The following is a 25,301-nucleotide window of genomic DNA, read 5'->3' as shown; positions in this document are numbered from 1 at the left end:
CTGCTCCGTAGTTCTTGGGCCTTTGAAGCGCAGTGGCCGCCTTTGCGGTATATGTCGGTGTCGCCCCCACTCCTCAGCCCCTCTCACTCTCTCTTTCACTGGTGCACCTCTGGGTCCTTATTTCTTTTTGTTGTTGGATGAGGAAGAGGGGAGGGAGGGCATCTCAGGGCCCCTACGCGCCCTTTTTTCTCTCTCCTTTAGCGTTTTGCCGTTGCCGTTGGAATGCGTTGTGCAGTGTAAGGGCAGAAACCTCGCGCGCGGGTCGAGGAGAGGGGTTTGGGAAGAGCTGTGTGCGCTCCAGCTCGAGCGTGTGTGCAGCTGATGCTGTAACAGGACATAAAGCGAAGACCCTCAGGCTCGCTGTTCATCCAGGCGTCTTGGGTTGTAGATGGAGAGCCGCGCGCGCGTAGGCCCCGCTGCCGGGCTGCCGTGCGCTCTCGGTGACGTGGATGACGAGGGGACGCTCATGCATGAAGACGGCGGACGTCTCCGGACCAAGGAGGCGTCAGAAGAGAACGGCGGAGTCTTAGCCTGGCAGCAGTGCTGATGCATGCGTTTGGTGCTCCCGCGTGGAGCGGCGTCGTCGTCGTCAGTGCTCTGTTGCTGCCGTCCGCTTCCCAAAGGCTGGGCGGCGTACCCTGTGGAGGGAGACGGAGGAGGAGCGTCGGCGCCGGCGCACACGCGCTCGTCTGCTTGTAAGACGGTCGATCTCCTTGGTAGAGCCCCCTTTGATCCTCTTGTCTGTGCACCCTTCCCCCTCCCCTCCCTCTGCCACCTCTCTCTCTCTCGCTCGCTCACTGGCTGCGACCGCTGAATGGAGCTACTGTGTCGCTCTCTTCCATCACCCCGTCGCCTGGCACCAACGCGCCGACACACGGCCCCTTGCCTCCCCAGCCCTGCCGGGTGCATTTCTGGCGCAGTCCCCTCCTAGTTGGGCGCCTTGAGCGCTTGCGTGGCCGCGTGCCGTCTCTTTCTCTCTCGCGGGTGGACGGACTGAGGGTGAGGGGAGACAGACATGGGCATCTGCTGTATGAGCCGCCACATATATATATATATATCAGCGAAGCCACTGCGGAAGGGGTAGCCCCCTCCCCTCTTTTCCCACGTTCATCTTGTCGTCTCACGCTCTTTTGTGTCTACAAGCTGCTGTGCGCGCCCCCGTCCCACCCCCAATATTCTCCTCTGCGCCACGGGAACAGAAAGCGAAAGGGTCTCAGTAATGGAGCGCGGCAGCAGCAATGTGGCGGCCTCGCTCTTAGCGGCCGAGCTCAAAGGGGACCCACAGCCCTCTGACAATCTTGCCGCTGACCGCAGCAAGGCTGCCTCCACGAATGGGGCAGCGGACGCTCTCACGGGCCGGCGCCGCGCAACCAGGACTCAGGTGCAGTCACTCCTCGAGGATCAGCAGCGTTTCGCGCTACGCGACGGTGTTGCTTCATCGCCGACATCGTCTTCTGGAGTTCTCGTAGCGGCCGACGACAGAATGCGAGGCGGTGCCTTCGCTCGCTTACCAGACATGTTTGGACAGGGGGCGCTGCCGGTCACAGCCTCGCTCGCTATGAGCGCAACGATGTCGACTTCGGCGGTCGTCACGACTCTGCAAGACTCTGGACTCCGCTGGGGTGCCCCTCACGGCGGTATCGGCTACGATGCGATCTCGGCGCCCCACGTTCGCCGCTCCTGGCGACTCGTAGAAGCAACGCACCGAGCCGTCGTGCCGACGACGAAGTTGTCGCACGAACCTCTTAGCTGGAGTGTCGGGCAGCGTTGGGTGCGGGTGGACGACGTGGCGCAGGTCGACGCCCTGGCCCATGCTGTGAGGGCGGAGCCGATCATGCAGCCGGCTCTCGCGCCGGCTGAGCCGCTGCCAAATCCCCCAGAGCATGCCGACACAGATCGCCAATATGCCGCCGGCTTGCACATGTGCCTCGACAGCACGCGGTCCACTGCCTCCTTGCCAGCTTTCTTATCCGCTGCCTCCGCTGCTGTTCTCCCGCACGCGGAAGCCGAGGAGGTGTGCGAGAGGAGCGATGCCGGTGACGGTCGCTTCTCTTCACCAGTTCCGGCATCCGGCAGTCGACTCGTGCGCCCCACGCCCTCGCTGGCCTTCTTCACCTTCACAGAGAGCGAATACAATGCGATCGCCCCACCACCGCCGCCATCAGCGCGCTTCACATACGCTTCCTCCTGCTACCTGGTGCAGTTGTGGGCACGGTTCGGTAATCCCGTCGTGACCGTCGACCGCTGGCGATGGTCAGAGAGCAGCGGCACGGATGACCACGGCGAAGGCAAGGAGTGGGTGCCGACGGTGGAGGAGGTGTGCGCCGAGTACCACCGCGTCACCACCGGAGTCCTGCAACAGCGGCGACAGCAGCTGTGGAATCTTCTCCAGTCGCAAGAGCTGCGACTGTTAGGCGAGCCGTCTCCTGCACCGTCGCCCACGGTACACGCCACGCGCAGGGGCAGAAGAGGAACAGCGGCTGCTGTCGGCGAGGGCAGCAGCGTTGTCGCTGGTGGGACCTCGACAGCTACGGCCTCACGTCACGTGCATCCTTTTGTAGCCTCCTTCGACCGCTACGCCCTCCTCCAGCACACTGCGCCCGCGGTGCCTGCAGGCAAGGACGGTGAACGCTCGGTGCCGCTGCTGCCGTCACCACCATCTCTACAACCATCGTCGCACAGCTCTTCGGCTTCCATTGCCGCTGCCGCATCTGGTGACTCAGGGGGACTTCAATCGGATGTCCCGTCTGCATCACGGCCGGCGGAGTCCGCAGCCACGGCCCAGGAGCGGCTCACAGCGCAGACGACGCCGAGCTCCTGGTTCGTGCATGACGCCGAGGTGCGCCGACGCGCCTCCCTGGCACAACTGCTGCGGCAAGAGCAGCAGACGAATGTGCCGTATCAACAGGCGGCCAACCGCTACCTCGCTTTGGCCGCAGGCGCCGCGGTGGCACTGCAGCGCGCTGTGTTCGCCTTTCATGGCCGCGACGACGAAGGCAACCTGCCTGAGGCGGCGGAGCGGAAGGAAGAGGTGGACACAGTGGACTCGACTGGCCACGCTACCTGCACAGAGGCGTCTCTACACCTTCATCGGCATTGCCCCTCCGCACGCCTGCCGGGCCACCCACCTCGGGGTGCCTTCACGGTGCAGCTGCAGCCGTTGCCGAGTGTGGACCCAGCTGCGTGGCGCACAGCCGAGGTCACGGTGCAGAAAGCGGCGGCTGAAGTGCTCGGGGTGGTGAGCTCCGCCACACTAGGCGCTCGTGCTGTGTCGCCTCCGTGGCATCCATCTCAGTCCGCCATGACAGTGACGGGACGGCAGAAGCGTGCGCGCGGCGCGAACATAGCGCAGGGTACTAGCAACAGCAAGAGCAGAGGCCGTGTAGCGGTGGCCAAGAGCGTCGCAGCAAGTGCTGCAACAGAGGCGCGCAAGCAACGCAGCGACCGCGACGACGAGGCTGCCGACAGCGAGGCATCCGCGACGTTCGAAACCGGTAGCGAGCTCAGCGAAAAGCAGGGCCGCGAGGGCAGCCTTGCAGATGAGGAAGGCGAGGAGGACGTGAAGGCGGAAGCGCGGAGAGGGCAGCGGCAGCTGCGCCCGATGCGGTCCTCTTCTCCAACACCGCCGTCGTCGAGGCCGCGGCGTACTGTTGGCACTTCGGCACCTCATGCTCAAGCGTCACATCTTCCAGTGGACGCCACATACGCAGCGCTGCAGGAATACATCACTGATGTGTTACCCTTCCGCTGTGCTCGGTTGCGCGGTGTGGTGCAGGCCGGTTGGTTTCTCCCCACGCCTCCCGCACTGCCGCGCACCCTCACCGACCCCGGTGAGGAGGAGGATGTGCGCGCCATCGACGCGCAGGCACGAGGGAGCGCTGGGGTAGATGATAGGCCGACGCGTACCTCTTCATCTTCGCCACAGTCAGAGAAAGCGCCCTTGACTGGCGACGCGGCATCAGCAGCGCACTCCTTCAACTCCACCCGGCTGACTGCCCCCATCCTAACAGAGGGGGAATATCAGGAGCTACGGAAGGTGAGCATGGCAGGTGTGAGCAACCGCGTTGTCAGCCACACCGATGAGGCGGTGCTGCTATCCCTGCCACCCACTGTGCCGCGCCTGCACCGCGAGGTGGAGCAGGAGCTGGAGCGCTACCTCTACGAGGATACGTCAGCACTGATGGAGGTGAACCCAATTGCACAGTCACTCGTCGGCGCCATCCGCGTTGCGTACACGCAGAATAAGCTGCTGCAACGCTTCGCAGCGCGGCTCGAGCACGTTCTTGAAGGTCTGAAGAAGGTTAGCGAAGAGTGCGAGGAGGAGGCGAAGGCACTCTCTCGGATGCGCTAAGGTAATGCGCGCAGCGCCATTGGACACCGGAAGCATCCGTCCTCCCCGTGACACTGCGCACGTCTGCTGGCAGGAGGACACTCCCGCCAAAGAGCAAGTTAGGTCAGGCGACCAGGCAGGGGGCGTGTGATGTGAGGTACCGCTCACCTTTTCGTCAAGTGTCAAAGCTGCGCGCGCGCGCTCTCTTCTCCCCCTCTCCTCTTTGCCTCTCGATGGTGGGGCAGCGCTCGTCCACCTGCAGCACGGAGTCTCTTCGGCGCATACGCACATGGCAAAGACCTATGCCCGAATTGTTGCGTGTGCGTCCGCACTGGACTCAGAGCCTGCGACTCGGGGTGGTGGCGGTGTGCGCAACGCGAGGGATGAAAGTGAAACAAAAGGGCGCTGCGAAGAGCAGAGATATGCCTCGTCCCCTGACCCCCCCTCCTCCACACATACACACACCTGTCCCCTTCGCCGCTCGTACTCAGCAGAAAGGAGAAGGGGAAGGTGGCTTGGCGGTGGCGGTGAGAAAGGCGCCTAAAGGCACTCTGTTCTCTCGGCGCGCGCAGACGCATGCGTACTGCCGAGAGGGCTACGTGGCGCCCCTTCCAGAAGCGCATCTGCTTCAAATGGGCGTGATGCAGCCATCCTGCTGCTGCTGCTGCAGGAGTCAGCGGCTCTCTGTGTGTGCGTAGCCCCAAACACGCTCACTACTGCCCCCCTTTCTCTCTAAACGAAGCAGCACGCCCGCACATACGGTATATGTCTTTTCCATAGACTCCCTCTAGCACCTTCAGCGCCTCCCCTATCTCTACAGTACGACGCTGGCGCGTTCTCACGGGCGCAGTTGCTGTCCCCTCGGCTTCTCTCCTTTCTCGAGCTGCGCGGCGCGCTGGCTGTTGCCGCTCACCGAGGCCGTTGTCCCTGCCTTGGCCGCTCCCTTTTCCCCTCCTACTCGTCGCTCATTCGATCTGCGCAAGCGCAAAACATTCACCGCCGGAGAAGAGTCCCAATGAACGGCCTCTCGTCATGCGCGCACCGCTCCTGCTAGCGCGACGATCTGCCCGTCGGTTCGTCGCTACTCGGCAGCCTCCTGCAGCACCTCTGCGACGCTCTTCGCTGCCGTTGCTGGCAGCGCAACGCCCGCTAAGCACATCTGCTGCACGCCGCACCGCACGTCTTCAAGAAGACCAGCCGCACTGCACACCTCCTTCCTGTACGTCTGTCACGCGGTGGCGCGAGCGCTCGCCGCCGCTTACTCAGCCGGAAGCCCACACAGAAAATAACAAGCTACTGAAGCGCTTAGTGGAGTGCATACCGCGGGCGCCGATGTGCATCTCAGTAAAGGTGCTCTACTCGCTCTTCACAGTCGACGATGCGACGAATCCAGAGGTCTTTGCATCGCCGTGGAGCACCAGCAGTGGCGCGTGCGATCTAGCAGCAGCAGCAGCAGCGGCGGCGTCGGCCAGCGCTACGCGTGAAACGCTCGTCAGCTCTTCAGCATGCCTGCCGCCCTCTTACGCGAAGACGAGTGCTTTTACAACCTCAACGAGAGGCATCCCCACTGTACAGCAGCGGCGCAGGTTCGTGCGAGAGTGCTCCACAAGGCTGTCCGATCTGCTGCTCTCCATCGCCTCAGAGAATTTGACGGATGAGTTGCTGTCCCCGGACAATAGTCGCGGCACCGTGCGTGCACACGGCGTCTACATGTCCTTCGATAGCATACACGTCACCGTTGCGTCATCAGCCGAGGAAGCTGGGCGCGCTTTTGCTATGCTTTACACGCCACTGACACATGAGGAGCGTGCGCGCCTTGACAGCTGCCTTCTGCAGGTGAAACGTGGCGCCGCGCAGGCCCACAACGACGCTGGATGTGTAGAAAGCAATGCGGCGGGCTTCAGATACGTCGATATGTGCTTTCCGCCGTGCCAGACTCGGGGGCTGACTCACGGCACGCCGACGCCCTCAAAGACCCCGGAGGAGCTCGACGAGCTTTGGCGGCGGTGGTGTGCGGTGAAGAAGGCCTTTGGGTCGACCTCCCTGAAGGAGTCGGTCTGCTGCCCCGGGAACTATCTCCCCTACTTTGGTGATGCTTTCGAGCCTCCACCCCCGCCAGAGACGCCGGCGGCGGCAGTCCGCCGTCACGCAGCTGTCACGTCGTTCAGTCCATTAATGCTGGCCTCCTTGCTGCCAACACACTTCGTGCCGGTGGAAGCGTTGCTGCAGCAACTGCCGCTCGGGTACACAATAGAGCACGTGCGCAGCATCTTTCGCGACACAATGGCATTGGAGATGGTGACGGTGGCGGGTGTAACGTACGTGCGGTTTTCTGGTGGTAAAGATGGCGAAGGCTTCGCTCAGAAGAAGCCCACGGAGGGTGTTGCACATGGTAGTCCCATGCAAGCGGCAACGAATAGCAGCGGTGCGGACATCCATGCCGATAACGACAATGAGGAGCTGGACGCAGTATCTGGCACCGCCGCTGCTGTAACAGGCAGCTCCTGCACAACGCGCCAGTGCATGGCCGCCTACGAGCCGGACCCGTACCTGTACTACTCCTTTCTGCCATGCTTCCCCCGTCCGTTTCAGTGGATCTCTCTCTACAACCTCGTCGAGAACGCGCCTCCGGCCGTGAAAGCGGCACTGCTGCCCCTATCTCGGCACTCCACGTTGCTGTACTTTGCGCAGCAACAGCACCGAACGCAGTTCACGGCGCAGAGAGACGGCGCCGTCTGCCTCAGCTTTCCGCCAGTGCGCTCGCTGCGTGCGGAAACAACGCCGCTGCCCCGTGAGCTGGCTGAGGTGCGGCGCCTTCTGCAGCCCCGTGGCCTCGTTTACGTGTCAGAGATGGAGGCCGGCCTGTCTCTGCAGATTAGCGATGATGCCAAGCGGCGCATCATCGCCCACTTTGGCACACTGCGACGTTTTTTGTTTCAGCATGAGAACGCGTTCCGCCTCTCTATTGTTTCAAATCCCAACAGCCGGCCTTCCAGCGCCACCACCACCTCACCGCCCTCTGCAAACCCACGCGCGGCGTCGTTCCCGCTTGCAGAGACTGCTACGGAGAGGTGCGCACCAGTGGCGCCGCAAGGGGCCGTGGCGGCGGCGTCGGCGGCGACGTCCTCGACAACGGGCGCAGCGTATTTGCTAAGCCCGCCGCTGTCGCCCATGGTGCCGATGCACCGCGGCTCCGGATTTGCAATCGAGACGCCGCCGCTATACGATGGAGCGAGCGGCGGTGCCGTGCCCGCAGTGGCGTCGCCCTGCAAAGGTGCAGGCGCCCTGGACGCAAGCGGGTTTCCTTGCTGGCTGGCCTCGCCGGACCTCGCTGTCCTGTGCGAGGAGGAGGCCATGTCGCATGATCGATGCAGTCTCTCACCCGAGGAGCGGCTGCAGCTCGCCTCGCCGAAGCGGAACCGCGCAATAAATCGGAAGCTCCGCCGCCGGCTCGCGCTGGCTGCGAACCCGAACTCGCCCTACACAAGCCCTGAGGTGTTGCTGGACGCCATTCTGCGGTACCTGCCGGCCACACGGCACATCGGACTACGCAGCCTTCTGCAGGCGTTGCCGCCGGCGCTAACGGACTTCCTGCCAGCGGACCCGATCCGGTTGTTCCGCAACGCGCCGGCAAAGGTGCAGCTGTTTGAGTTCCGTGAGCCGAACAACATGTGCGTGATGCGGCCTGGCCTGCCGCTGCCGGAGGGGCGGCTGCGCAGCAGCTACACCGTCAATGAGCTGCTGTACATGCTGGCGGCTGAACTGCCTCCAGGGCGATCGCGCTCCTCGGCCGATCTCTTTGGCCGCCTTCCGTATGGCGCACGCGAGACGATACGCCTGCAGCATCGCCACTTGATCGATCTGGTGGAGCAGTACCCGCAGTACTTTGTCGTCGTTTACCTGGATGCGCAGTCGGCTAAGAAGCACACGGCTCGTGTTCAGCTCACACAAAGCCCACCACCGGTGACTACACTGTCGGACGACGAATGGGACGCGAAGGGGAGCCCTCCGTTGGCGGATTAGTTCCTCGACGGCACGCGAGCGGATCACCAGATCCTTATGGCGGAGCTTTCGCCAGCCTTGCGCGAGACATTGAACCTGAAACCAGGCGTTACAGAGCCCCCACCGATGAGAGCGAGAGGAACGGATGGGCGAGGCTGTGCAGCGCTAAAGCGCGTACCAGCGCGCTGTACCTCTTCCCTTCCCCATCAGCAGTACCACTGCCGCTTTCTTTCTCCCTCCCTCCCCCCTCTTTCTCTCTCTGGAGAGCGCGATGCGAAAAAAAATGAAAGGAATGGAGTGATGCTGCGGAGCTCAAGAGAGGAGCGGGGAGGGGTGCGCACAGACGGCCAAGCCAACGAGTCCACCACAAGACCCCACCGTGTACTGTTGTTGACGTGCCCCTTTGCGCGCTGGTCTGTGCGGCACGGTTCCCTTCACTCGCTCGCTCTCATCAGCTGCTTGCACGCGGGTGCCGTGAGTGGTGGTGCCAGGAGTGGTGGGGATCAGCAGAGGAGAGGTTGCTGTTCAGAGACTGTTATCGCTGTTGGCGGTTGTCGTTGCTAGTCCGCTCCTCTGCTTGTCTTGGATGGAGCTGGCTCGTACGTGCGCCAGACTTATGAGCGAGCATGGCGAGAGGCGCCTGATGCATGCATACAGGTGAGAAGCAGTTTGCCCTTCCCGCCACCCGCCCCGAGCTCATCGCGCAGTCGACGCTGCGCCCTCCTTTTTTTATTATCTCTGGCTCTCAACTATATGCCCGCGCCGTCGCCAGCGGGTGCTGGTGATTGTGAAGGGGGGAGGGCTGTGTGCGGCAAAGGCGTGTGGCGAATAAAAAATGGGCCGCTGTGTGCTTCTGCTTCTTTTTTTTTTCGCGGGGGCGGTTCACAGTGCCACCCTGAGCCTCCCCTCTTCCTCAGAGCGCATGGCCGCCTTCAACGCGTGCTAAGCTCCTCTCGGCCTCTGACGGTCCTCCCACGGTCTCCACAATGAAGGCCTTTCCTTACGAGCCATCTCCCCACTCGAGTCACTATGACTACTATAGCAAGGCATACGGCATGCAGTGGCGCAGTCCGTCATGGAGAGCGCGTACAGACTCCCTTGCGCTGCGGTGCTGTGTGCTCACGAGGCAGCCTGCCTCTCTTTTCGCTTTGGCCATGTATAGCCTCACGAGCCTCTGTGGCTACCTCGATGCGACTCGTGCACCTTTGCAAGCGGATGCAGTTCCGTTGGGATAGAGAGCATGACCGGCATGCATGCCAACGATCTGTTCGTCGGCATCAGCGGCTTTGGTTTGATCGGCAACTTCATGTCCACACACGAGCAGGCGACGCGGACGGATGCTGATGTCGTCGTGATCACTGGTTACTCGATGCGCCCAAAAAAGTGGTGCGTGCACCCGCACCATTCCCGCGATGGTATGCCGGCGCGGAGTCGGGTGCACGCTGGTCAGCGGATAGGTTTCCTGTTCCCGCAGTAGCTGGGCCTCCAATTTGATCGGACAGGGGTGCTCTCAAATGGGTTGCAGCAGATATGCCTGACGTGATCGAGAGCCTCTACCGAGAATGCTTGGAGAAGCACACACGAGGAGTAAAATGAAGGCGACACGCCCGCCGACACACAGACAGTCGTATGTCTGTGTGTGTGTGCGTGTCATGCTGTCCCCCCCTCCCTCTTTGCTTCGCATATTCTCTGGTGTGTTCGCTCCCTGTTGTTGTCGATGTGGCTACTGCATTACCCGCCATCACCACGACCAGCACCAACGCACCTCATCCGTCCCACCTGTGCGCTCGAGGAATGTGTACGAATTCTCCCCAACTCACCCGCCCACCCACCATCCCTCTTTTTCACAGCCTTCGCTTGCGTACGCTTCTGAGTCTCAACAATCTGCTCGTGAGCGTCGTCTTGCCTCTCCCTCTCTCCCTCTACCCCTTCACCGTTTTTTTTTGGGGGAGGGGGAAGGCTCTCGAAGAGGCGCGTGTGTCGGGAGGAGGGGGTGTCGGAAGAGGAGTGCCGCACTCTTGGCGCTGTTGGTACGCGAGCACCCATTCCGTTTTCTCTTTCACTCTTCGTGCTCCTCCACACACACGCACACACCTCTCCGTCGCTCCTGTGTGTGCACGCCTGCGGACAGCGTTTCTCGCCGTCGCTTGCAATCTGCTCCTCCTCTTCTTCCTTGCTGAGCCCCCCTCTCCCTCTCGTTACACTAGCACACGCCTCTATCACAATCGCCGTGGCCATGACGGCCACTCTTCTATCTGAGTGAGGCACGCCACCACCGAAGGGGGAAAAGGTTCTTCTTTTTTCATAGGCGCAGAGAACGAGCGCGAGGGGCGATTCTCTCAGGGCTGACTTCGGAAGAATGGGTGCGCTGCCGTGTCAGTCGCCGCCAGGCATACTCCCACCCTCCCCCTTGCGAGGATGCGTTAAAGCTGACTGACAAACAACGCACAGCAGTGAGTCAGGTGAATGAGGAGGAGGTTGTGCGACCGCTACCCACGTCGTACTTGGCAGTCTTTACCCTCCGCGTCTCTCGTCGCATAGCTTGTGTGACGCGGTATCGCTTGTATATCTCCGACCCCCCCTCCTTTTCCTCCTTGCCCCAGGCCCTCCTTGATCCTCTATCCTGTGGCAGCGCTCCCTGCGAGGTGGCGGTGGGCGTGCTGACGCGATCGCTCACCATGTGGGCTTCCTAGGCAAGCAGCCCCCCCTTTACTGTCGCCCTATCACTCGCTCATCTTCCTTTACTTCTGCCCACTTCTCTTCCATTTTTTGCTCTCTCCATGCACGCGCAACATCAAACGCATATCAAACTGAGCAGGATTGTTACTCTATCCGCAGCATCGTCACCACCGCTCTCCTCCCTCTTCCCCTCCATCCTCCCGTCGCCACTCCACCGATTCCGCCCCCCCCTCACGCGGCCGCCGTCTGCAGCCATGTCGGAGATCAAGTACGAGAACGGCAGCCCCTCCTACTGCGGCAACACCGTTGTGAAGTGCTTCAAGGACAACGGCAACGGTCTGCTGTTCCGCATCGTAAACGAGGATGAGCACAAGTGGGCCTTCTACAACGACACCACGAACTACCGTATGTCGGTGAAGGTGGCGTTCGGCAAGGACAGCAAGATCCAGGCGATTGGCAACACGTCCATGCAGAAGGACGAGGAGTCGGGCGAGTTCAAGTGTGAGCTGGAGATTGCGCCGCTCATGACGGAGATGTTCATCGAGGGTGAGCCGAACGGCTTCAAAATCAGCTTCGAGGCGAACCCCATCCCTAAGTCGTAAAGGGGCACCAGTGGAGAGGAAGCGGAGAAGAGGAGCCCGAGGGGGGGAAGGGAAGGCGTGAGGAATGAGGCAGCCATTGAGGCGGGCAAGTCGATGCAGTCGGAATGGGAGGAGCGCAAGACTCGAGCGAAAAGGGAAGTAGAGGAGAGAGGGACGAACCTACTCTGAAAGGCGCAGCGTGGTAGTCGTGGGGGCGCGGGAGTAGATGAGGTAGGTGGCGTGGAAAGGACGTTGCACGTGGAAGGAGCAGTGCAGTGGCTGCAGCACTGCTTCCGCTGCCTCTGCAATGGTCAATACCGTCTCCTCCCCGCTACCCTTCTTCCCCTCTCTCCTTCGTCTTTCCCCATCAGTTGCTCGCATTACTGGCGAGCTCTGGTGCCGTAGGTGCCACAGAGTGCAGCATTCGTGGCAGCTTGTTGTCTCGCTCCACATTTATTCTCTCTCGCATGTAACTTTCTCATGCATGTCTGCGATTGAGAGCGGCAATGCGGGGGAGAGCTCCGTCGTAGCATGGATACGACGCGAAGGGCTCTCCCTCTCCCCCTTCTCGCACTCGCACTGCTCCCCACTTCACCGACTCATCCTTCCGTGCGTGCTAGTCTGTGTGTGTATGTGGGGGGTGGGGGGGTGTCATTGGCTGTGTCGGTGTGTTTGCACATCAGCATCGATCATCTCTCTCGCTCTCTCCTGCACGTATGTGTGCGTCTGTCTCAGCCAGCCCCCCTCTCCGATTCCATGTCGTCCGCACGTCATCCTCGATGCTGTATTACCCCTTTCTTTGTTGTTGAGTTTGATTTCTTTGACAGCGGGGATGGTGCGAGTGTATGTGTATATGGGGAGGGGAGGGAGGGGAGGGGAAGCGTTCAATCTGCAGATGCTCCCACAGCCCCCTCTCTCTCTCCTTCCCCCCTCCCCTCCACTCCTCCTCACGCCTCGGCTGTACACTCTTCTTTGACTGCCTCACACCCTCCCTCGATCACCTTCCCCCCACCCCCACCCCACTCCACTCTACCCCTTTGGGTGCTCGATGCCGCTTCTCCCCTCTTCTCTTGTCCTCCTCTGCCGTCAGCGCCTTCCTTTTTTTCAGCGCGTACGCGCGCACACATGCAGAGTCGCCCAGACAGGGAGGCGCACCGCACCGTTCTCCGTTGATGTGGAATGTAGTGGCGTCTGCGCTTGGGCATGGCGCGGGCGAGCGCGATGAGGCAAGGAAGCCTGCAAAGGAAGAGGAACAGGAACGGGGGGGAGGGGGCGACGTCGAGGGAAGAGGGAGGGGAGCGGAAGGATGGGGGCGTGGGTGGGGTGGGGGAGGGGGGCGAAAGGGATGTATCTTCGACGTTGGAGGGCAGAGAGGGCGTTCGAAAAGTAACTGAGGGGGGGGATGGGAAGAGGTGTGCCTGTGCGTGCGTGAAGGCGATCATGCGAGACGGAGGAAGTGGAGTGCGGCCTCTCTTACATCCACTGGACGCACTCCACTTCCTCCGGTGTCCTCCTACGCAGCAGCTCACCACAAATACACACTTAGTCGCCCCTCCCCCACTCCCATTTTCCACTCCCGCCAGCGCGTCTCCCATCTCCCTCCCACCCACCCCATCTTTCGGCCTCTCTCCAGCGATATGTACAGATACCGTAGGCGGCCGACACATTCAGCAACTCATGGGCGCATGCATATATAGAGAGAGAGGGAGAGAGATGAAAGAGAGACTCCCAAGACAAGAGTGTAGCATAACTCCTCCTCTTCGTGTTGTTCCCGCCCACCCGCCTGTTCACTCAGACCCGCTCAGCTGCGAATCCCTTTTTTCGCTTTCGAGACGGCACAGCAAGCCTCCTTCGCTACGTCGGTCCTCCAGGAACCTGGGGTCTCGACCGCTATCGCCACCAAGCCATTCTCCTCGTGGGCACGCAGTGAGGATAGCTGCATGGAGCACGTCTCATACAAACTATGTAGCGTATCACTTCTCTCTCCCCCTCCCCAAATGCTCTCCCGCTGCCGGGCCTGCGGTATTCTGCGCGCGAATCGGTGCGTGGGCAGAAGCGCCCGTCAATCAGCGAGCACACACTCTCTTTGCATACTTCACAAACCCCAAGCACAACCGCACACGCGCACCTCTATCCGCAGCATCGTCACCACCGCTCTCCTCCCTCTTCCCCTCCATCCTCCCGTCGCCACTCCACCGATTCCGCCCCCCCTCACGCGGCCGCCGTCTGCAGCCATGTCGGAGATCAAGTACGAGAACGGCAGCCCCTCCTACTGCGGCAACACCGTTGTGAAGTGCTTCAAGGACAACGGCAACGGTCTGCTGTTCCGCATCGTAAACGAGGATGAGCACAAGTGGGCCTTCTACAACGACACCACGAACTACCGTATGTCGGTGAAGGTGGCGTTCGGCAAGGACAGCAAGATCCAGGCGATTGGCAACACGTCCATGCAGAAGGACGAGGAGTCGGGCGAGTTCAAGTGTGAGCTGGAGATTGCGCCGCTCATGACGGAGATGTTCATCGAGGGTGAGCCGAACGGCTTCAAAATCAGCTTCGAGGCGAACCCCATCCCTAAGTCGTAAAGGGGCACCAGTGGAGAGGAAGCGGAGAAGAGGAGCCCGAGGGGGGGAAGGGAAGGCGTGCAGTGCTCGTCGCCTCCCATCTCGGACTGTTTTTCGGGAGGGGAGGGGAGGGGAGGGGGGTGCAAAGAGGAAGAAAGAAGAGATGGAGGACCAATGCGCAGCAATGAGCATCGCGGCGAAAAAGCGCCCTTCCCCCACCCACCCACCCACCCCACACACACACGCACGCGCGCGCGAAGGGTGGGGACCATATCAATGTGCCGGCGTGCAGAGCCACAGATGTATCTCGGCAGGTCTCAACTCTAGCCGTACGCGCCCCTGACTCACCTCCCTCTTACTGCTCGCTGTCGCCTCATATTCCCTTTCCCATCCTCACCCTTTTTTTTCGGCATACATCTGTACACCGTGTGATGTGTGTATGTGTGTCTCCAAGCTCGTGCCTCTGCGCTCTGATGACCTCACACTCTCCTCTGTTTCTCTCTTTCGTGATTTATTTTTGCTCGCCGCGCGCTTCTTTCCCTTTTTTTCGCTGTTGTTGGCCCGGTCGTTTTATGTGTGCTCTCGTCTCCCTGTGCTCCGCTTTCCCATTCTGTTTTCTTTGTCTCATCTCCTCCCTCGCGGATCCCATCAGACAACGCCACCCGTCCTCTCCTTCCTCCCTCCCCCTCTCTTTCTCTCTCGCCCCAATTGCTGTCGGCGTCTGATAGAATTATCAGCGCGGCAAGAAGGCGCATGCAGCTGAAGAGGAGAGAGGGGAAGAGGGCTCAGTAGACGAAGCAATCCAAGCGGCAGAGCTCGCGTGTCCCCGCCCCCACCCCCCTTCCCCCCTCTACGCACGTGTTGTATGCACTTCTTCTTCATGTATGCAGGCTCGCCAGCGCACACGGTGTTTTTGACACCTGTGAGCGTACAGAGCGTCGTCGTTGCAGGAGCAGTACCGGCCGACCCACGCCGTAGAAACAGCAAGAGAAAGCGAAGAGAAGGGGGTCTGCCATCGGAGGCGTCTCCCCAATATCAATTTGCACCCTCTCCCTCGTGCGCATGCGTGTCAGAGGGGGGAGGGGGAGAGGCGGAGACAGCACAAGTGGCGTTCATCATCAGTGGATCATCGGCTCCCCTTTGCGTGTTGGTTTTTCTTTGTTTTCCTGTCTCCCTTTGGGGTCCGGCATACATTTACCCCCCTCCCCCTCCTCCTCCAACACACGCACACACATCTTTTTTTCTTCTTCCCTGTTCCCTTCTGACGCAGGTATGTACGTATCTCACTTCCCCTCCCCCTCCCCCCTCCCCTCCTCCGTGCTTTTCTTCCCTGTTCCATATTGTCATGAAGCCTCGTTCCTGCCATCTCGCTGGATGGATGCCGACGCGTCTGCTGTCGAGATGTTGCAACGATGGCTAGCGAGCGCGCACGGAAAGCCGACACAGAAACCGAAGGCAACAAGTAGCGCATGAAAAAAAAAAGAAAAGGAGGAGGGGAAGCGGTGATTTCAAAGAAAAATGGCACTAAACAAACAGGCAACAAACGCTCCTCATCTCGCTCTCTCCCCCCCACTCAGCCTCATCATCGTCAGCCCCCCCTTCCCCCCTCCCCTTTCTCGTTGGTGAAGAGCGCTACGGCAACGAAATGGCAGTCAAGTCGGAAGGGAAGGTGGAGGGGGTACAGCGACTGCACCTCTGTGCACCTCTCTCCCCCCGCTGACTCCGCATCTTGCCCAGCTTCCTCTTTCGTGAGTGGGCGAACGAAGGGGGAAGATATGCCAGGGGACAGGCTCGTACTCGCTCCCGCACGCATGCGCCGGCACGAATATGTCCATGCCGTCCTTCTGCGATGGGACGCGCCACTGCCACCGACTATCAGATGACCGCCTCTCGCCTTTTTTGTCCTCGGCCCCTCTCTCGCTGTCTCCACAAATGCACGCTGGGCGCCTGTGATTCTGTCGAAATGGCGCGAGAGCTGTGTATGCCAGAGGAGCAATTCACGCAGGCTCTGAGCCCCCTCCCCCCTCTTTCCTTTCTTTTTGCGTGTGTGTGTGTGTTCGTTCGCTGTTGCTCTCCTGACGCATCAGTCGCACCACTGCGCGCTGCCGAGAGTGAAAGAGGTTCTGCAGTGGACAGTCGGTCACGCACGCAAGGCCTCTGCATGCACGGGTGAGCGTTTGCATGCCGCATTCCCCCCACCCTCACGCTCACACGTGCACAAATACGCTCACACGCACTCATGCTCAGTGGCAAGCACGCACACCCACCGCCTTACCCTTGTCTCCTACGCCGTTCTCCCTTCCTGCGCCCACTGTGCCTGTGCACTCTCGCGCACCTTTCGCAGCAGCATGGCCGACGATTTGGTACTTCTGCAGCAACAGTTGGGCGCCTTCCAAGATGAGGAAGAGATGCGCATGGATGTGGCAGCGCGCGTTGTCGCCCAGTCCTCGCGAGCAGCGCTGGAGGATGAGGAGCTGCTGAAGGAAAGATGGCGCGAGCTGGAAAAGGCGGAGCACGCTGTCAGCGAGCTGCAACTGGAGTTGCACGAGGCGCAGTTGCTGGCGGCGCAGGAATCGTCCGGGCTGCTGCATAACGCGCAGAAGAACGGGCCCAACCCGGCGGCAGCGTCACCGCGGCGAGTGTCTGACATTCGATTTCAGCTCAACGCTGCGGAGCGCAAGCTGAAGCGCGCCGAAGCGGCAGTGCAGCAGCTCCAAAGAGATGTCGATCGGCGCCAAGCCGCGCGGCTCGCTGAGGCTAAGCGACTCGAACGCGAAGAAGCAGAGGTGGAGCGCAGGACAGACGCGGCCCGATCTGCAGCGCACCACAAAGCAGCCGATGCCGCCTCAGTCGTGCGTACAAAGAGCGTGATTGGTCGGCCGCTTCCACTAGCGGCAGCGGCAGCAGCTGTGCTCCCGCGTGGAAACGCGAGCACGAACGGGGGCGCTCCCGCCAGCGACAGCGGCGTCAACAGCACCACAACCGAAGTCGCTGGATCACGCAGTACACCGTCTGGAGGCAGCATTGCAGTGTCATCGCCGATCACCACGGCCACGGCGCGCGTGCTCTATCGAGTGCCGAGTCACCTGAAGGGCATCACGCAGAGCGACTACCGAGGTGGTGAGGTACTGCCCTCGCTGAGCCGAGTGCAGGTAACGCGTGCAGACATCCGCTCGAAGCAGCGCCGCTACCAAGACGACTCAGAGGTGGCGCATTACGTGGAGCGCATCTCCAAACGGCAGCGACTGGAGGCAGTGGCAAATCAGCAGCGGCGCTGGGCACTGGTGAGCAGCAGCGGCGGCGGCGGCGACCCTTCACAGCAGCCGTCGGCTTCGGTCGCAAGGTCAGCCGAGGCACGAGTGAAGGCGGAAGATGTGCAGGGCGTTCGCGAGCATCAGGTGAAGAAAGAGTCTGAGGGCGGCGAGCAGTGCCGTCGCCTGCCGAAGATAAGCTCGATGGAGGCGGAGGAGGCAGCGGGAGAAGATGGCAAGGACGACGTGATCGACGTGGACGCACTCATGGAGGATGGCGACGATGCGGCGGTGGCGGCGGTGGTGGACCGCGTCTCCTCCCATCTCGCCAGCGGCTGCACGCAGCGTAGCGAGACGGCTACGCCGCCCATGTCACAGAGCTCGCTGCAGCAGCAGCAGCAGAGGCATGCCGGCTCTCTCTCATCGGCGACTGCCTCTGAAAGCGGAGAGCTGCTAGTGGAGATGGAGGAGGTGACTCTCCTTCCCAAAGTCCGCATGGATGCTGCTATCTACAACCGCCTACTCGACTACCAGCAAAAAGGGCTCCTGTGGCTCCTCGCCCTGCACTCTCGCCGCTCCGGTGGTATCCTCGGCGATGAGATGGGTCTCGGCAAGACGATCCAGGTGGCGGTGCTAATCAACGCGCTGCACCACTCAAGCCTACTGCGCGGGCCGGTGCTGGTTGTGGCGCCCATGACGGTACTTCGTCAGTGGCTGGCCGAGCTGCACCGCTGGGCCCCCTACGTGCGCTCCTGCGTTATGCACGAGAGCAGCGGCAGCGACACAACGCGCGAGTCGCTGCTGCAGTCGGTGCAAGGCACACCAGCCGTGGTGATAACAACGTACGCGGCGATGCGCGCGCACTGCGGGCTGCTCCAGCGCACAGGGTTCCAGTACGTCATCCTCGACGAAGGGCACAAAATTAGCAACCCGGAGGCGGGCGCCACCCTCGCGGCGAAGTCCTTTGCGACGCCGCACCGCATTATTTTGAGCGGCAGCCCCATCCAGAACTCGCTGAAGGAGCTGTGGTGTTTGTTTGATTTCGCGCGCCCCGGCTTGCTCGGCACAATGAACCGCTTTATGGAAGAGTTCGAGACACCCATCGCGCAAAGCCGCAACGTGCGTGCGAGCCCGCTAGCGCTGGCAACAGCCGTCGAGTGCGCCAAGGCGCTGCAGGCCCATATCGCTCCGTACCTGCTTCGCCGGCTAAAGCGCCAGGTGAAGACGTCTCTGCCGCCCAAGTACGAGCGCGTGCTTCGCGTGCCGCTCACAGACGAGCAGCTTGACCAGTACCTGCAGGTGCTGTGCTCTCCAGCGGTGCAGCGATTATTTGCACAGACAGTAATGTACGCCTCGCGCAACGGTGGCCTTGACCGTGACGGACGTGACTGCACGGGCTCCCTGCACGTGGCTGGGCCACGGGCGAACATGGCGTCTCGCCGCAACAACAGCGGCGTCCGGCTGGAGTCGTTCCGCCTCATGAACCAACTGCGGCAAATCTGCAATCATACCGATATCTACGCCGTGCAGCAGGGCGCAGACGAGGAAGACCGTATGATGCTGGATCGTCGTGGCGTGTCGGCGGCGCTGTCTTGGGGCTCGAGGAGACGACGTGGCCAGCACCGTTCTTTCCGCAGCAACAACCCGGTCAACCTCCTCGGCAGCGGGAAGCTGAACGCGCTACTCATGATGCTAAAGGAGTGGCAGTCGTTCGGGCACCGCGTACTCGTCTTCTCGCAGACTCGTATGATGCTCGACATTATCGAGAACATGTGCGAGCAACAGGCCTTCAGATACATCCGCATGGATGGCGCGACCAGTAGCCACCATCGGCAGGAACTGATGGATCGCTTCAACGAGGACGACTCTATCTTTGTCGCCTTGCTGACAACGCGTGTCGGTGGCATCGGAGTAAACCTCACCGGCGCCGACCGCGTTGTCATCTTCGACCCGGACTGGAACCCGATCACAGACGTTCAGGCGCGCGAGAGGGCGTGGCGCATTGGCCAGAAGAGGGAGGTGTGTGTGTACCGCCTCATCACGAGTGGCAGCGTGGAGGAGACCATCCTGCGCCGGCAGCTGGCAAAGATGTACGTGACAGACAAGGTACTCAAGGATCCGGAGCTGCAACGCTTCTTTCACATGCAGGACAGCTTCATGGAGAGCTTTCTGCTCGGCTCCGAGTACGCGCAGCGTGTGCCGGCGGGCAAGCGGTACTTACTGGCGGCGCACCAGCTGCACAGCGCCTCCATCACCGGCAGTGGCGGGCGCGCGGCGCTCTGGGAGAGCGAAAACGCAGTCCCCGGCGTCGATGATGACGACACCGGCAGCAATGGGAGTGAAGGAGGGATTGGTGTCGAGGGAAGCGGCGGCGGCGGCAGCAGCAGCGACGCGCTCAGCCAAGAGGCTCGGCACCGGAAAGAGCGCAATTTTGGTATGCGGGTCCCTATTCAGGACGGGGATGGCCGCGACGACCGATTCGACGCCCTCGGTGCGGGTGGCAAGAATGAAAAGACTGTGGACAAGAAGGTCTGGAGTGAAACGCAGTTGCTGCAAGACCTGGTAGATCAACAGGACGTCTCTGTGACTGGTCACGACGACCTCGCGCACCGTCTGGCGCGAAAGAAGGCGGAGGACATGATGCGCCGGGTGTCGTCGTCAGTGGCGTGCACGGCGGACGCGATGCGAGAGCAGCAGCGACAGTACAGCCTGCTGCAGACGATCGAGGAGAGGAAAGCGAAGGAGGCAGCGGACCGAGAAGAGAAGAGGCGCTACTATCAGGAAGCGACGGCAGCGGCGCGTGCGCGTCTGCAAGAGTAGCTGTATTCGCGCATGGTATTGGCCTCGCCGCTCGCGTGCGCGGCCCGCATCTTTCTCCCTTCCGGCGCGCAGTGCCTGAAGGCACATCATTTTTTCACTCCATCGTCGGCTCGCTCGTATGGCTCTTATTTCGATTTTATTTTGTGGGGAGGTGGGGAGGGAGCCATCACCCTTATGCGAACCCTTCGCCCTCTTTCGGGGGCAGGCAAGTGTGTGTGTGTCTGTGTGGCGAAGAGAAGACACTCTCATGTAGGACTGTCGAGGGTGAGCTGTGCTGATGCGCGCGTGATTGCGGGCGAAAGCAAACTGCCATGGTGTACTTCGAGGGCCGCCTTCCCCTCCTCTCTTCTCCTTTCTGGTGACGCTCCCCCACCCGGCCCCACCCCACTCCCACCGCCACACATACACGCACTTGCTGTACGTTATTGCTGCTGCTGAGTTGGATGTGCGCGCGACTGCCGCTCATGCCTCTCTCTCTCCCCTTGAGCGTCCCCCACACCGAGCGTGCATCTGCCCACCAACGCACGCGCCAATCACGAATCGACGCACCCTTTCCCTCGGCACACACACACACAAAAGTAAAACCGATGAACTGAAAGAGGAGGAACGCTCTACGCAGTGCTGCATGGCGGCGATGCGAAGCGCTTCTCTCGCGATGTTCCCTCCCCCGACATCTCCAGCGCCCGCCATACGCATTGCACGCGCTAATCAACAAAGCGTTAGCGCAATGTGCAGCGAAGCATTGGCCCACTCCTCCCCCTGCCGTGTGCCACGCACCGCGACTGAGTGCCCCTCCCTCCTTCATGTTTGCTACCTCTCTCTCTTTATCCATCTTCTCTTATCGGCGGCGGTGTCGCAATCACCATCATCAACCTTCCTGTTGGGTGATGGGCGCGTGCGTGTGTTTTGCGCGGTCCACATGCCCGTGAAAACACACGCGTATTCGGCCCCCTCCCCCTTTTTTGTACAAACCTGAGAAGGGGCCTCGAGTGCACTGGTAGAGGCAGACCCTCGGTGTTCACAGCAGTGTTGTGTCTTTGTATACAAGGAGAGGGGGGCCGCACACGCTCGTAGACGTCTCGAAGTAGGCGAAGAAAAAAAGGCAGCGAAAGCAGGGAAGGCGAGAGCGCGTGGTGAGCGAGAAAAGGGGAGCGATAGACACCCTCACCTCTTCCCCCCTCTCTCCGTCGACCTTCTCTTCTTCTCAGCTGCTCCTTCGTTCTGGAGTGCGACATTACATCAGCGCTGGCATACAAACACGCATATACACACAAATATATATATATATGCATACAAGCCGTTGCACGTTCCCTCTACGCACACCAACACGCATACAGTAGTCCTTTCTTTATCCCTTTCCGCCCACCTTTTCCATTTTCGCTGCAGCCACCGCACACGCCAATTTCCCCCCCTTCTCTCTCTGTGCGCGCCTTACGGTTCCTCTGTCTCGGGCCTCGTTTTTTTTCCGTCCCCCTCCCCGTCCTCCTTACTGGCGCATCTACGCCTTACTTTCTGCGCGTCTGCCTCCCTCCCTCGCCACATTGTGTGCGACTGTGTGTACTGCGTTCTTCCCTCTCTCACCATCGCTGCCCCCCTCCCCCCACCCTCCTCTCTCTCTCTGCTCTGTACTCTTAGAGTCACTCAAACGTGCTACATATAGACGCGGTGTCGTGTGTTTGTGTGTGTGTGTGTGTGCGTTGAACCGTTCTTGGCTTGCGTGCGTGGATACGAATCTTATTCGAGGTCAGTGAGCGGCGAAGCCGCAAAGATCGAGCGTCGTTGCCTCTCCGCCGTTCCCCTCCTCTGCCTCTGACTCCTCACGGGCATTCTGTGTGCAGGATGTCGCATCAGCAGCCGCAGGGAGTGGCCCACAGCACCAGCGAGAGCAGTGAGGCAGGGAACTGGCAGCCCCCAGCTGCTCACCGGCACTCGCAGCAGTCGGCCTTTCCTGCATCATCTCCTGTACTGCCTCCACTCCGGCAGGATGGTCGAACGGCGCCCCCCGCCGCAGGTTCGGCGTCACTAGCGGCATCCCCATCGCGCATCAGCACCGCATCGAGGTACGTAGACGTAATGGCTAGCGGTGCTGGATTTCGGCATCTCGACAGCACGAGTGGCGGTGCCACCCACGGCCAGCCCGTCTCGGGGCATCTATCTGTGCGGCACCGCCGCCACGCTCCGCAGTCACGGCAGCAGCAGCAGCCTCAGCAGTTTCCGCCATCATCGTCCGTGGCGTGGAGCGTTGGCATTGGCGGCCCTTCCACCACCGCCCCGTCTTCGCTGAGTAGTGCATCGTACGCCTCGCCACCGCCACTGCCCACGACCGCAGCCGTGGCAAGCGCGACTTTACCAGTTGGCAGTAGCTACACCAACTGGCGCGGCACCAGTGGAGTCGCTGGCTCAAGTAGGCGACGACGTAGCGGCAGTGGTCGAAGCGGCGGCGGTGGCAACGGTGGCAACCGCCGTACCAGCTCACCGGGCCCACGACGCGACACGTTACATGCGCAGCAGCAACAGCAGAGGCCGCAGAGCGCTGCCTTGGCAGCCCTCTCGGCGGAGCATCCTTCAGCGACGGAGACCGTAACTGGTCTCGTCTCAAGCCCGCCCTCGGCCCTGCTGGACAGTTGCGGCGGGCCGTCTTCCCCATCATGGCCCCCACCACCACCGCCTTCAGCAGTCCCGGCAGGCTCCGCCTCGCTAGGTAGTAGCTGTGGAGCGCTTGTCTCCACCCACACCAGCCAGCCCTCCCGAAAATGCGGAAGTGGCAGTGCCTACTCACCGCGCTCCAGCGCAGCAGCAGCACCCGCCAGCGGCAGCGCCTCAACGATGCTGCCACCCCCATCGGCACCTGGCGCAGCGATCTCAGCGACGGCAGGGGCGGCGTCGCCCTCGCAGAAATTGCAAGGCGCCGCGAGTGGCGCCGTCGCACCAACCTCCGCCCCGAGTGCGCGACTCATACGCCCCAACGGGGAGGAGCGGCCGACGGTGGCCCTCTCACAGAACATCATGTCGGTCTACGAAGCCATCAACACCCTCTTCTACCAGGAGCGCCAGCTGCTGCTGACGGCGCCGGCCAAGTACGCGGCGCGCAAGTACGAGGACTCCGCGGGGCATTACGTGGCATACCCAAGTGAAGAAATCGCGGGTCGGTATGTGGTGAAGGAAGTGATCGGGAAGGGCAGCTTTGGCACGGTGCTCCACTGTATCGACCAAAAGTACAGCGAGGCTGTCGCCGTCAAGGTCATCCGCAGCGGTCCCTATTTTGAGAGTCAAGGCTGGTTCGAGGCGCAGGTCGTCGCGCACCTGAATAATGACCCGGCGCTGCAGAACCTCGTCGTGCAGCTGCGCAAAGTGTTCTTGTGGAAAGGCCACATGGTGCTGGTCTTTGAGCCGCTCAGCTTCAGTCTCTATCGCCTCATCACGTTGACCAAGTACAACGGTGTCAGCCTGGACCTCACCCGAAAGTTCGCCTACCAGATGATCAAGGTGCTGCTGGTGCTGGAGAAACACCAGCCGCCCATCATTCACTGCGACCTGAAGCCGGAGAATGTGCTGCTGCGCGACCCGAGCCGCAGTGAGGTGCGCGTGATCGACTTTGGCTCCGCGTGCTACCAGCAGCAGCCAAAATGGACCCTCCCACCAGCTCAGGTGGTGCTGCCGTCGACGTCACCAAGCAGCTCGCCAGGTCCGCCGTGGGATTCGGCCGCCGAGGACGCCAGTGGCGGTCTTAAACCCACCCGGGTCGCCGACGGCGACGGCGGCGGCGATAGCGATGACGATGGTGCTGGTGCTGGCGCGTCGCAGTCGCTGTGCAAGGGACAGCAACCACGACCCCGGGCGACTGCAGGGGCAGCTATCGCATCCGGCGAAGGGCCGCTCACAGCTAGTGACGCCGCAACAAGGTCTGAGGAGGCAGCCACTGTGCAGAAGGCTGGTGACATTATAATGCCCAAGTACATACAGTCGCGCTACTACCGCAGTCCGGAGGTCATATTGGAGCTTGGCTACACGACGGCGATCGACCGCTGGTCGCTTGGCTGCTTCCTTGTGGAGATGCACACGGGCGTGCCCCTCTTCCCTGGCAAGAACGAGGGGGACATGGTGGCGTACTTCACCTCTATTCTGGGGCCGCTGCCAGACTACATGATCGCGGCAAGCCCCAAGCGGACGCAGCTGTATTACACTTGTCCTTCAGATCTTACCACCAGCGGCAGCGGAGTTGAGTCAGCGCACGAGGCCGCGCGCACCGGCGCTGACACCGCAGTGGATGCCCCGCCGACACTCACGCCAATGTCCAGCGCACCAGGTCACGCCGTGGGTTCCCCTTTCTTCCTGCGGGCCCCACGAGCTGAGGGCGAGGGCGCTGCCGCCGCCGCCGCCGCTGCTGCTGCGACCGACACTAGCAGCAACAGCCCACCACTCTCTCTTGAAGAAATTCTTGGCGTGCACAAGGGGGGCCCGCGCGGCTGTCGCGCAGGCCAGCCGGGCCACGACGAGGCCGCCTATGAAGTGTTTTGCGACTTCATCCACAAACTGCTCCAGTACGACCCGCGGAAACGTGTGAGTTGCCAGCAGGCGATTCAGCACCCTTTTCTAGAGCCGATCCGCGCCCTCAAGTCTCGACCTGTTGCGGCAACGTCGGCAGTCCCGGATGCGGCCAGCAGTGCACCACCCCCGCTGATGCCAGAGCCTCAGCCGCAGGATGGGGCCAAACAGCACGAGCTCGCCTAGCCTGGCGCTCAGAAAACAAGTGCCCTTCCCCCCTCCCTGCCCCTTCAAGCCGCGTTGCTCGCCCCCCTACATCCCTCCCCCTTCTCTTTCGCCCCGTCGTCCTCTCTGCGATGGTGGTGCGCCTTCGCTCACTGCGCTTTACCCTTTCGTTCTCGTCTTGACATCCGAGGCCGAAGTTGCACGTGCATACACCATCGCTGCACACATACATATATATATATGTATGTATGTGTGCGACGAAGCATCACTGCAGAGAGGTGGAACTCTACGCGCTGCTGACGCCGTTGGTGGGTGTTGATCTCGTATCACACACCCTTTCTGTGTGTCTGCCTGCTTGCCCGCACCT

General features: G+C 61.5%; 6 protein-coding genes across 6 annotated transcripts; all 6 read left to right on the top strand.

Moving 5' to 3' along the window:
* Positions 1-1,219: 1,219 nt before the first annotated feature.
* On the top strand, positions 1,220-4,351 carry LSCM1_04880 (uncharacterized protein; the record flags this gene model as incomplete). Its single annotated transcript, XM_067322363.1, has 1 exon — positions 1,220-4,351. One exon carries the CDS (start codon positions 1,220-1,222, stop codon positions 4,349-4,351), a length of 3,132 nt encoding a protein of 1,043 aa, XP_067180136.1.
* Positions 4,352-5,362: 1,011 nt separating this feature from the next.
* Positions 5,363-8,353, top strand: LSCM1_04879 (uncharacterized protein; the record flags this gene model as incomplete). The annotated part of the gene is made up of 1 exon (XM_067322362.1): positions 5,363-8,353. One exon carries the CDS (start codon positions 5,363-5,365, stop codon positions 8,351-8,353), a length of 2,991 nt encoding a protein of 996 aa, XP_067180135.1.
* Positions 8,354-11,265: 2,912 nt separating this feature from the next.
* LSCM1_04878 (uncharacterized protein) lies at positions 11,266-11,613 on the top strand (the record flags this gene model as incomplete). Its single annotated transcript, XM_067322361.1, has 1 exon — positions 11,266-11,613. One exon carries the CDS (start codon positions 11,266-11,268, stop codon positions 11,611-11,613), a length of 348 nt encoding a protein of 115 aa, XP_067180134.1.
* Positions 11,614-13,826: 2,213 nt separating this feature from the next.
* LSCM1_04877 (uncharacterized protein) lies at positions 13,827-14,174 on the top strand (the record flags this gene model as incomplete). The annotated part of the gene is made up of 1 exon (XM_067322360.1): positions 13,827-14,174. One exon carries the CDS (start codon positions 13,827-13,829, stop codon positions 14,172-14,174), a length of 348 nt encoding a protein of 115 aa, XP_067180133.1.
* A 2,327-nt stretch (positions 14,175-16,501) lies between these two features.
* On the top strand, positions 16,502-20,224 carry LSCM1_04876 (uncharacterized protein; the record flags this gene model as incomplete). The annotated part of the gene is made up of 1 exon (XM_067322359.1): positions 16,502-20,224. The coding sequence occupies one exon, from the start codon at positions 16,502-16,504 to the stop codon at positions 20,222-20,224; it is 3,723 nt and encodes a 1,240-aa protein (XP_067180132.1).
* Positions 20,225-22,297: 2,073 nt separating this feature from the next.
* LSCM1_04875 (uncharacterized protein) lies at positions 22,298-24,955 on the top strand (the record flags this gene model as incomplete). Its single annotated transcript, XM_067322358.1, has 1 exon — positions 22,298-24,955. The coding sequence occupies one exon, from the start codon at positions 22,298-22,300 to the stop codon at positions 24,953-24,955; it is 2,658 nt and encodes an 885-aa protein (XP_067180131.1).
* Positions 24,956-25,301: the final 346 nt, after the last annotated feature.

This window comes from Leishmania martiniquensis, chromosome 14 (genome assembly GCF_017916325.1).
Source record: "Leishmania martiniquensis isolate LSCM1 chromosome 14, whole genome shotgun sequence".
Lineage (NCBI taxonomy): Eukaryota > Euglenozoa > Kinetoplastea > Trypanosomatida > Trypanosomatidae > Leishmania > Leishmania martiniquensis.
Note: the sequence above shows the minus strand (reverse complement) of the source record. Positions and strands in the feature narration are given on the sequence as shown.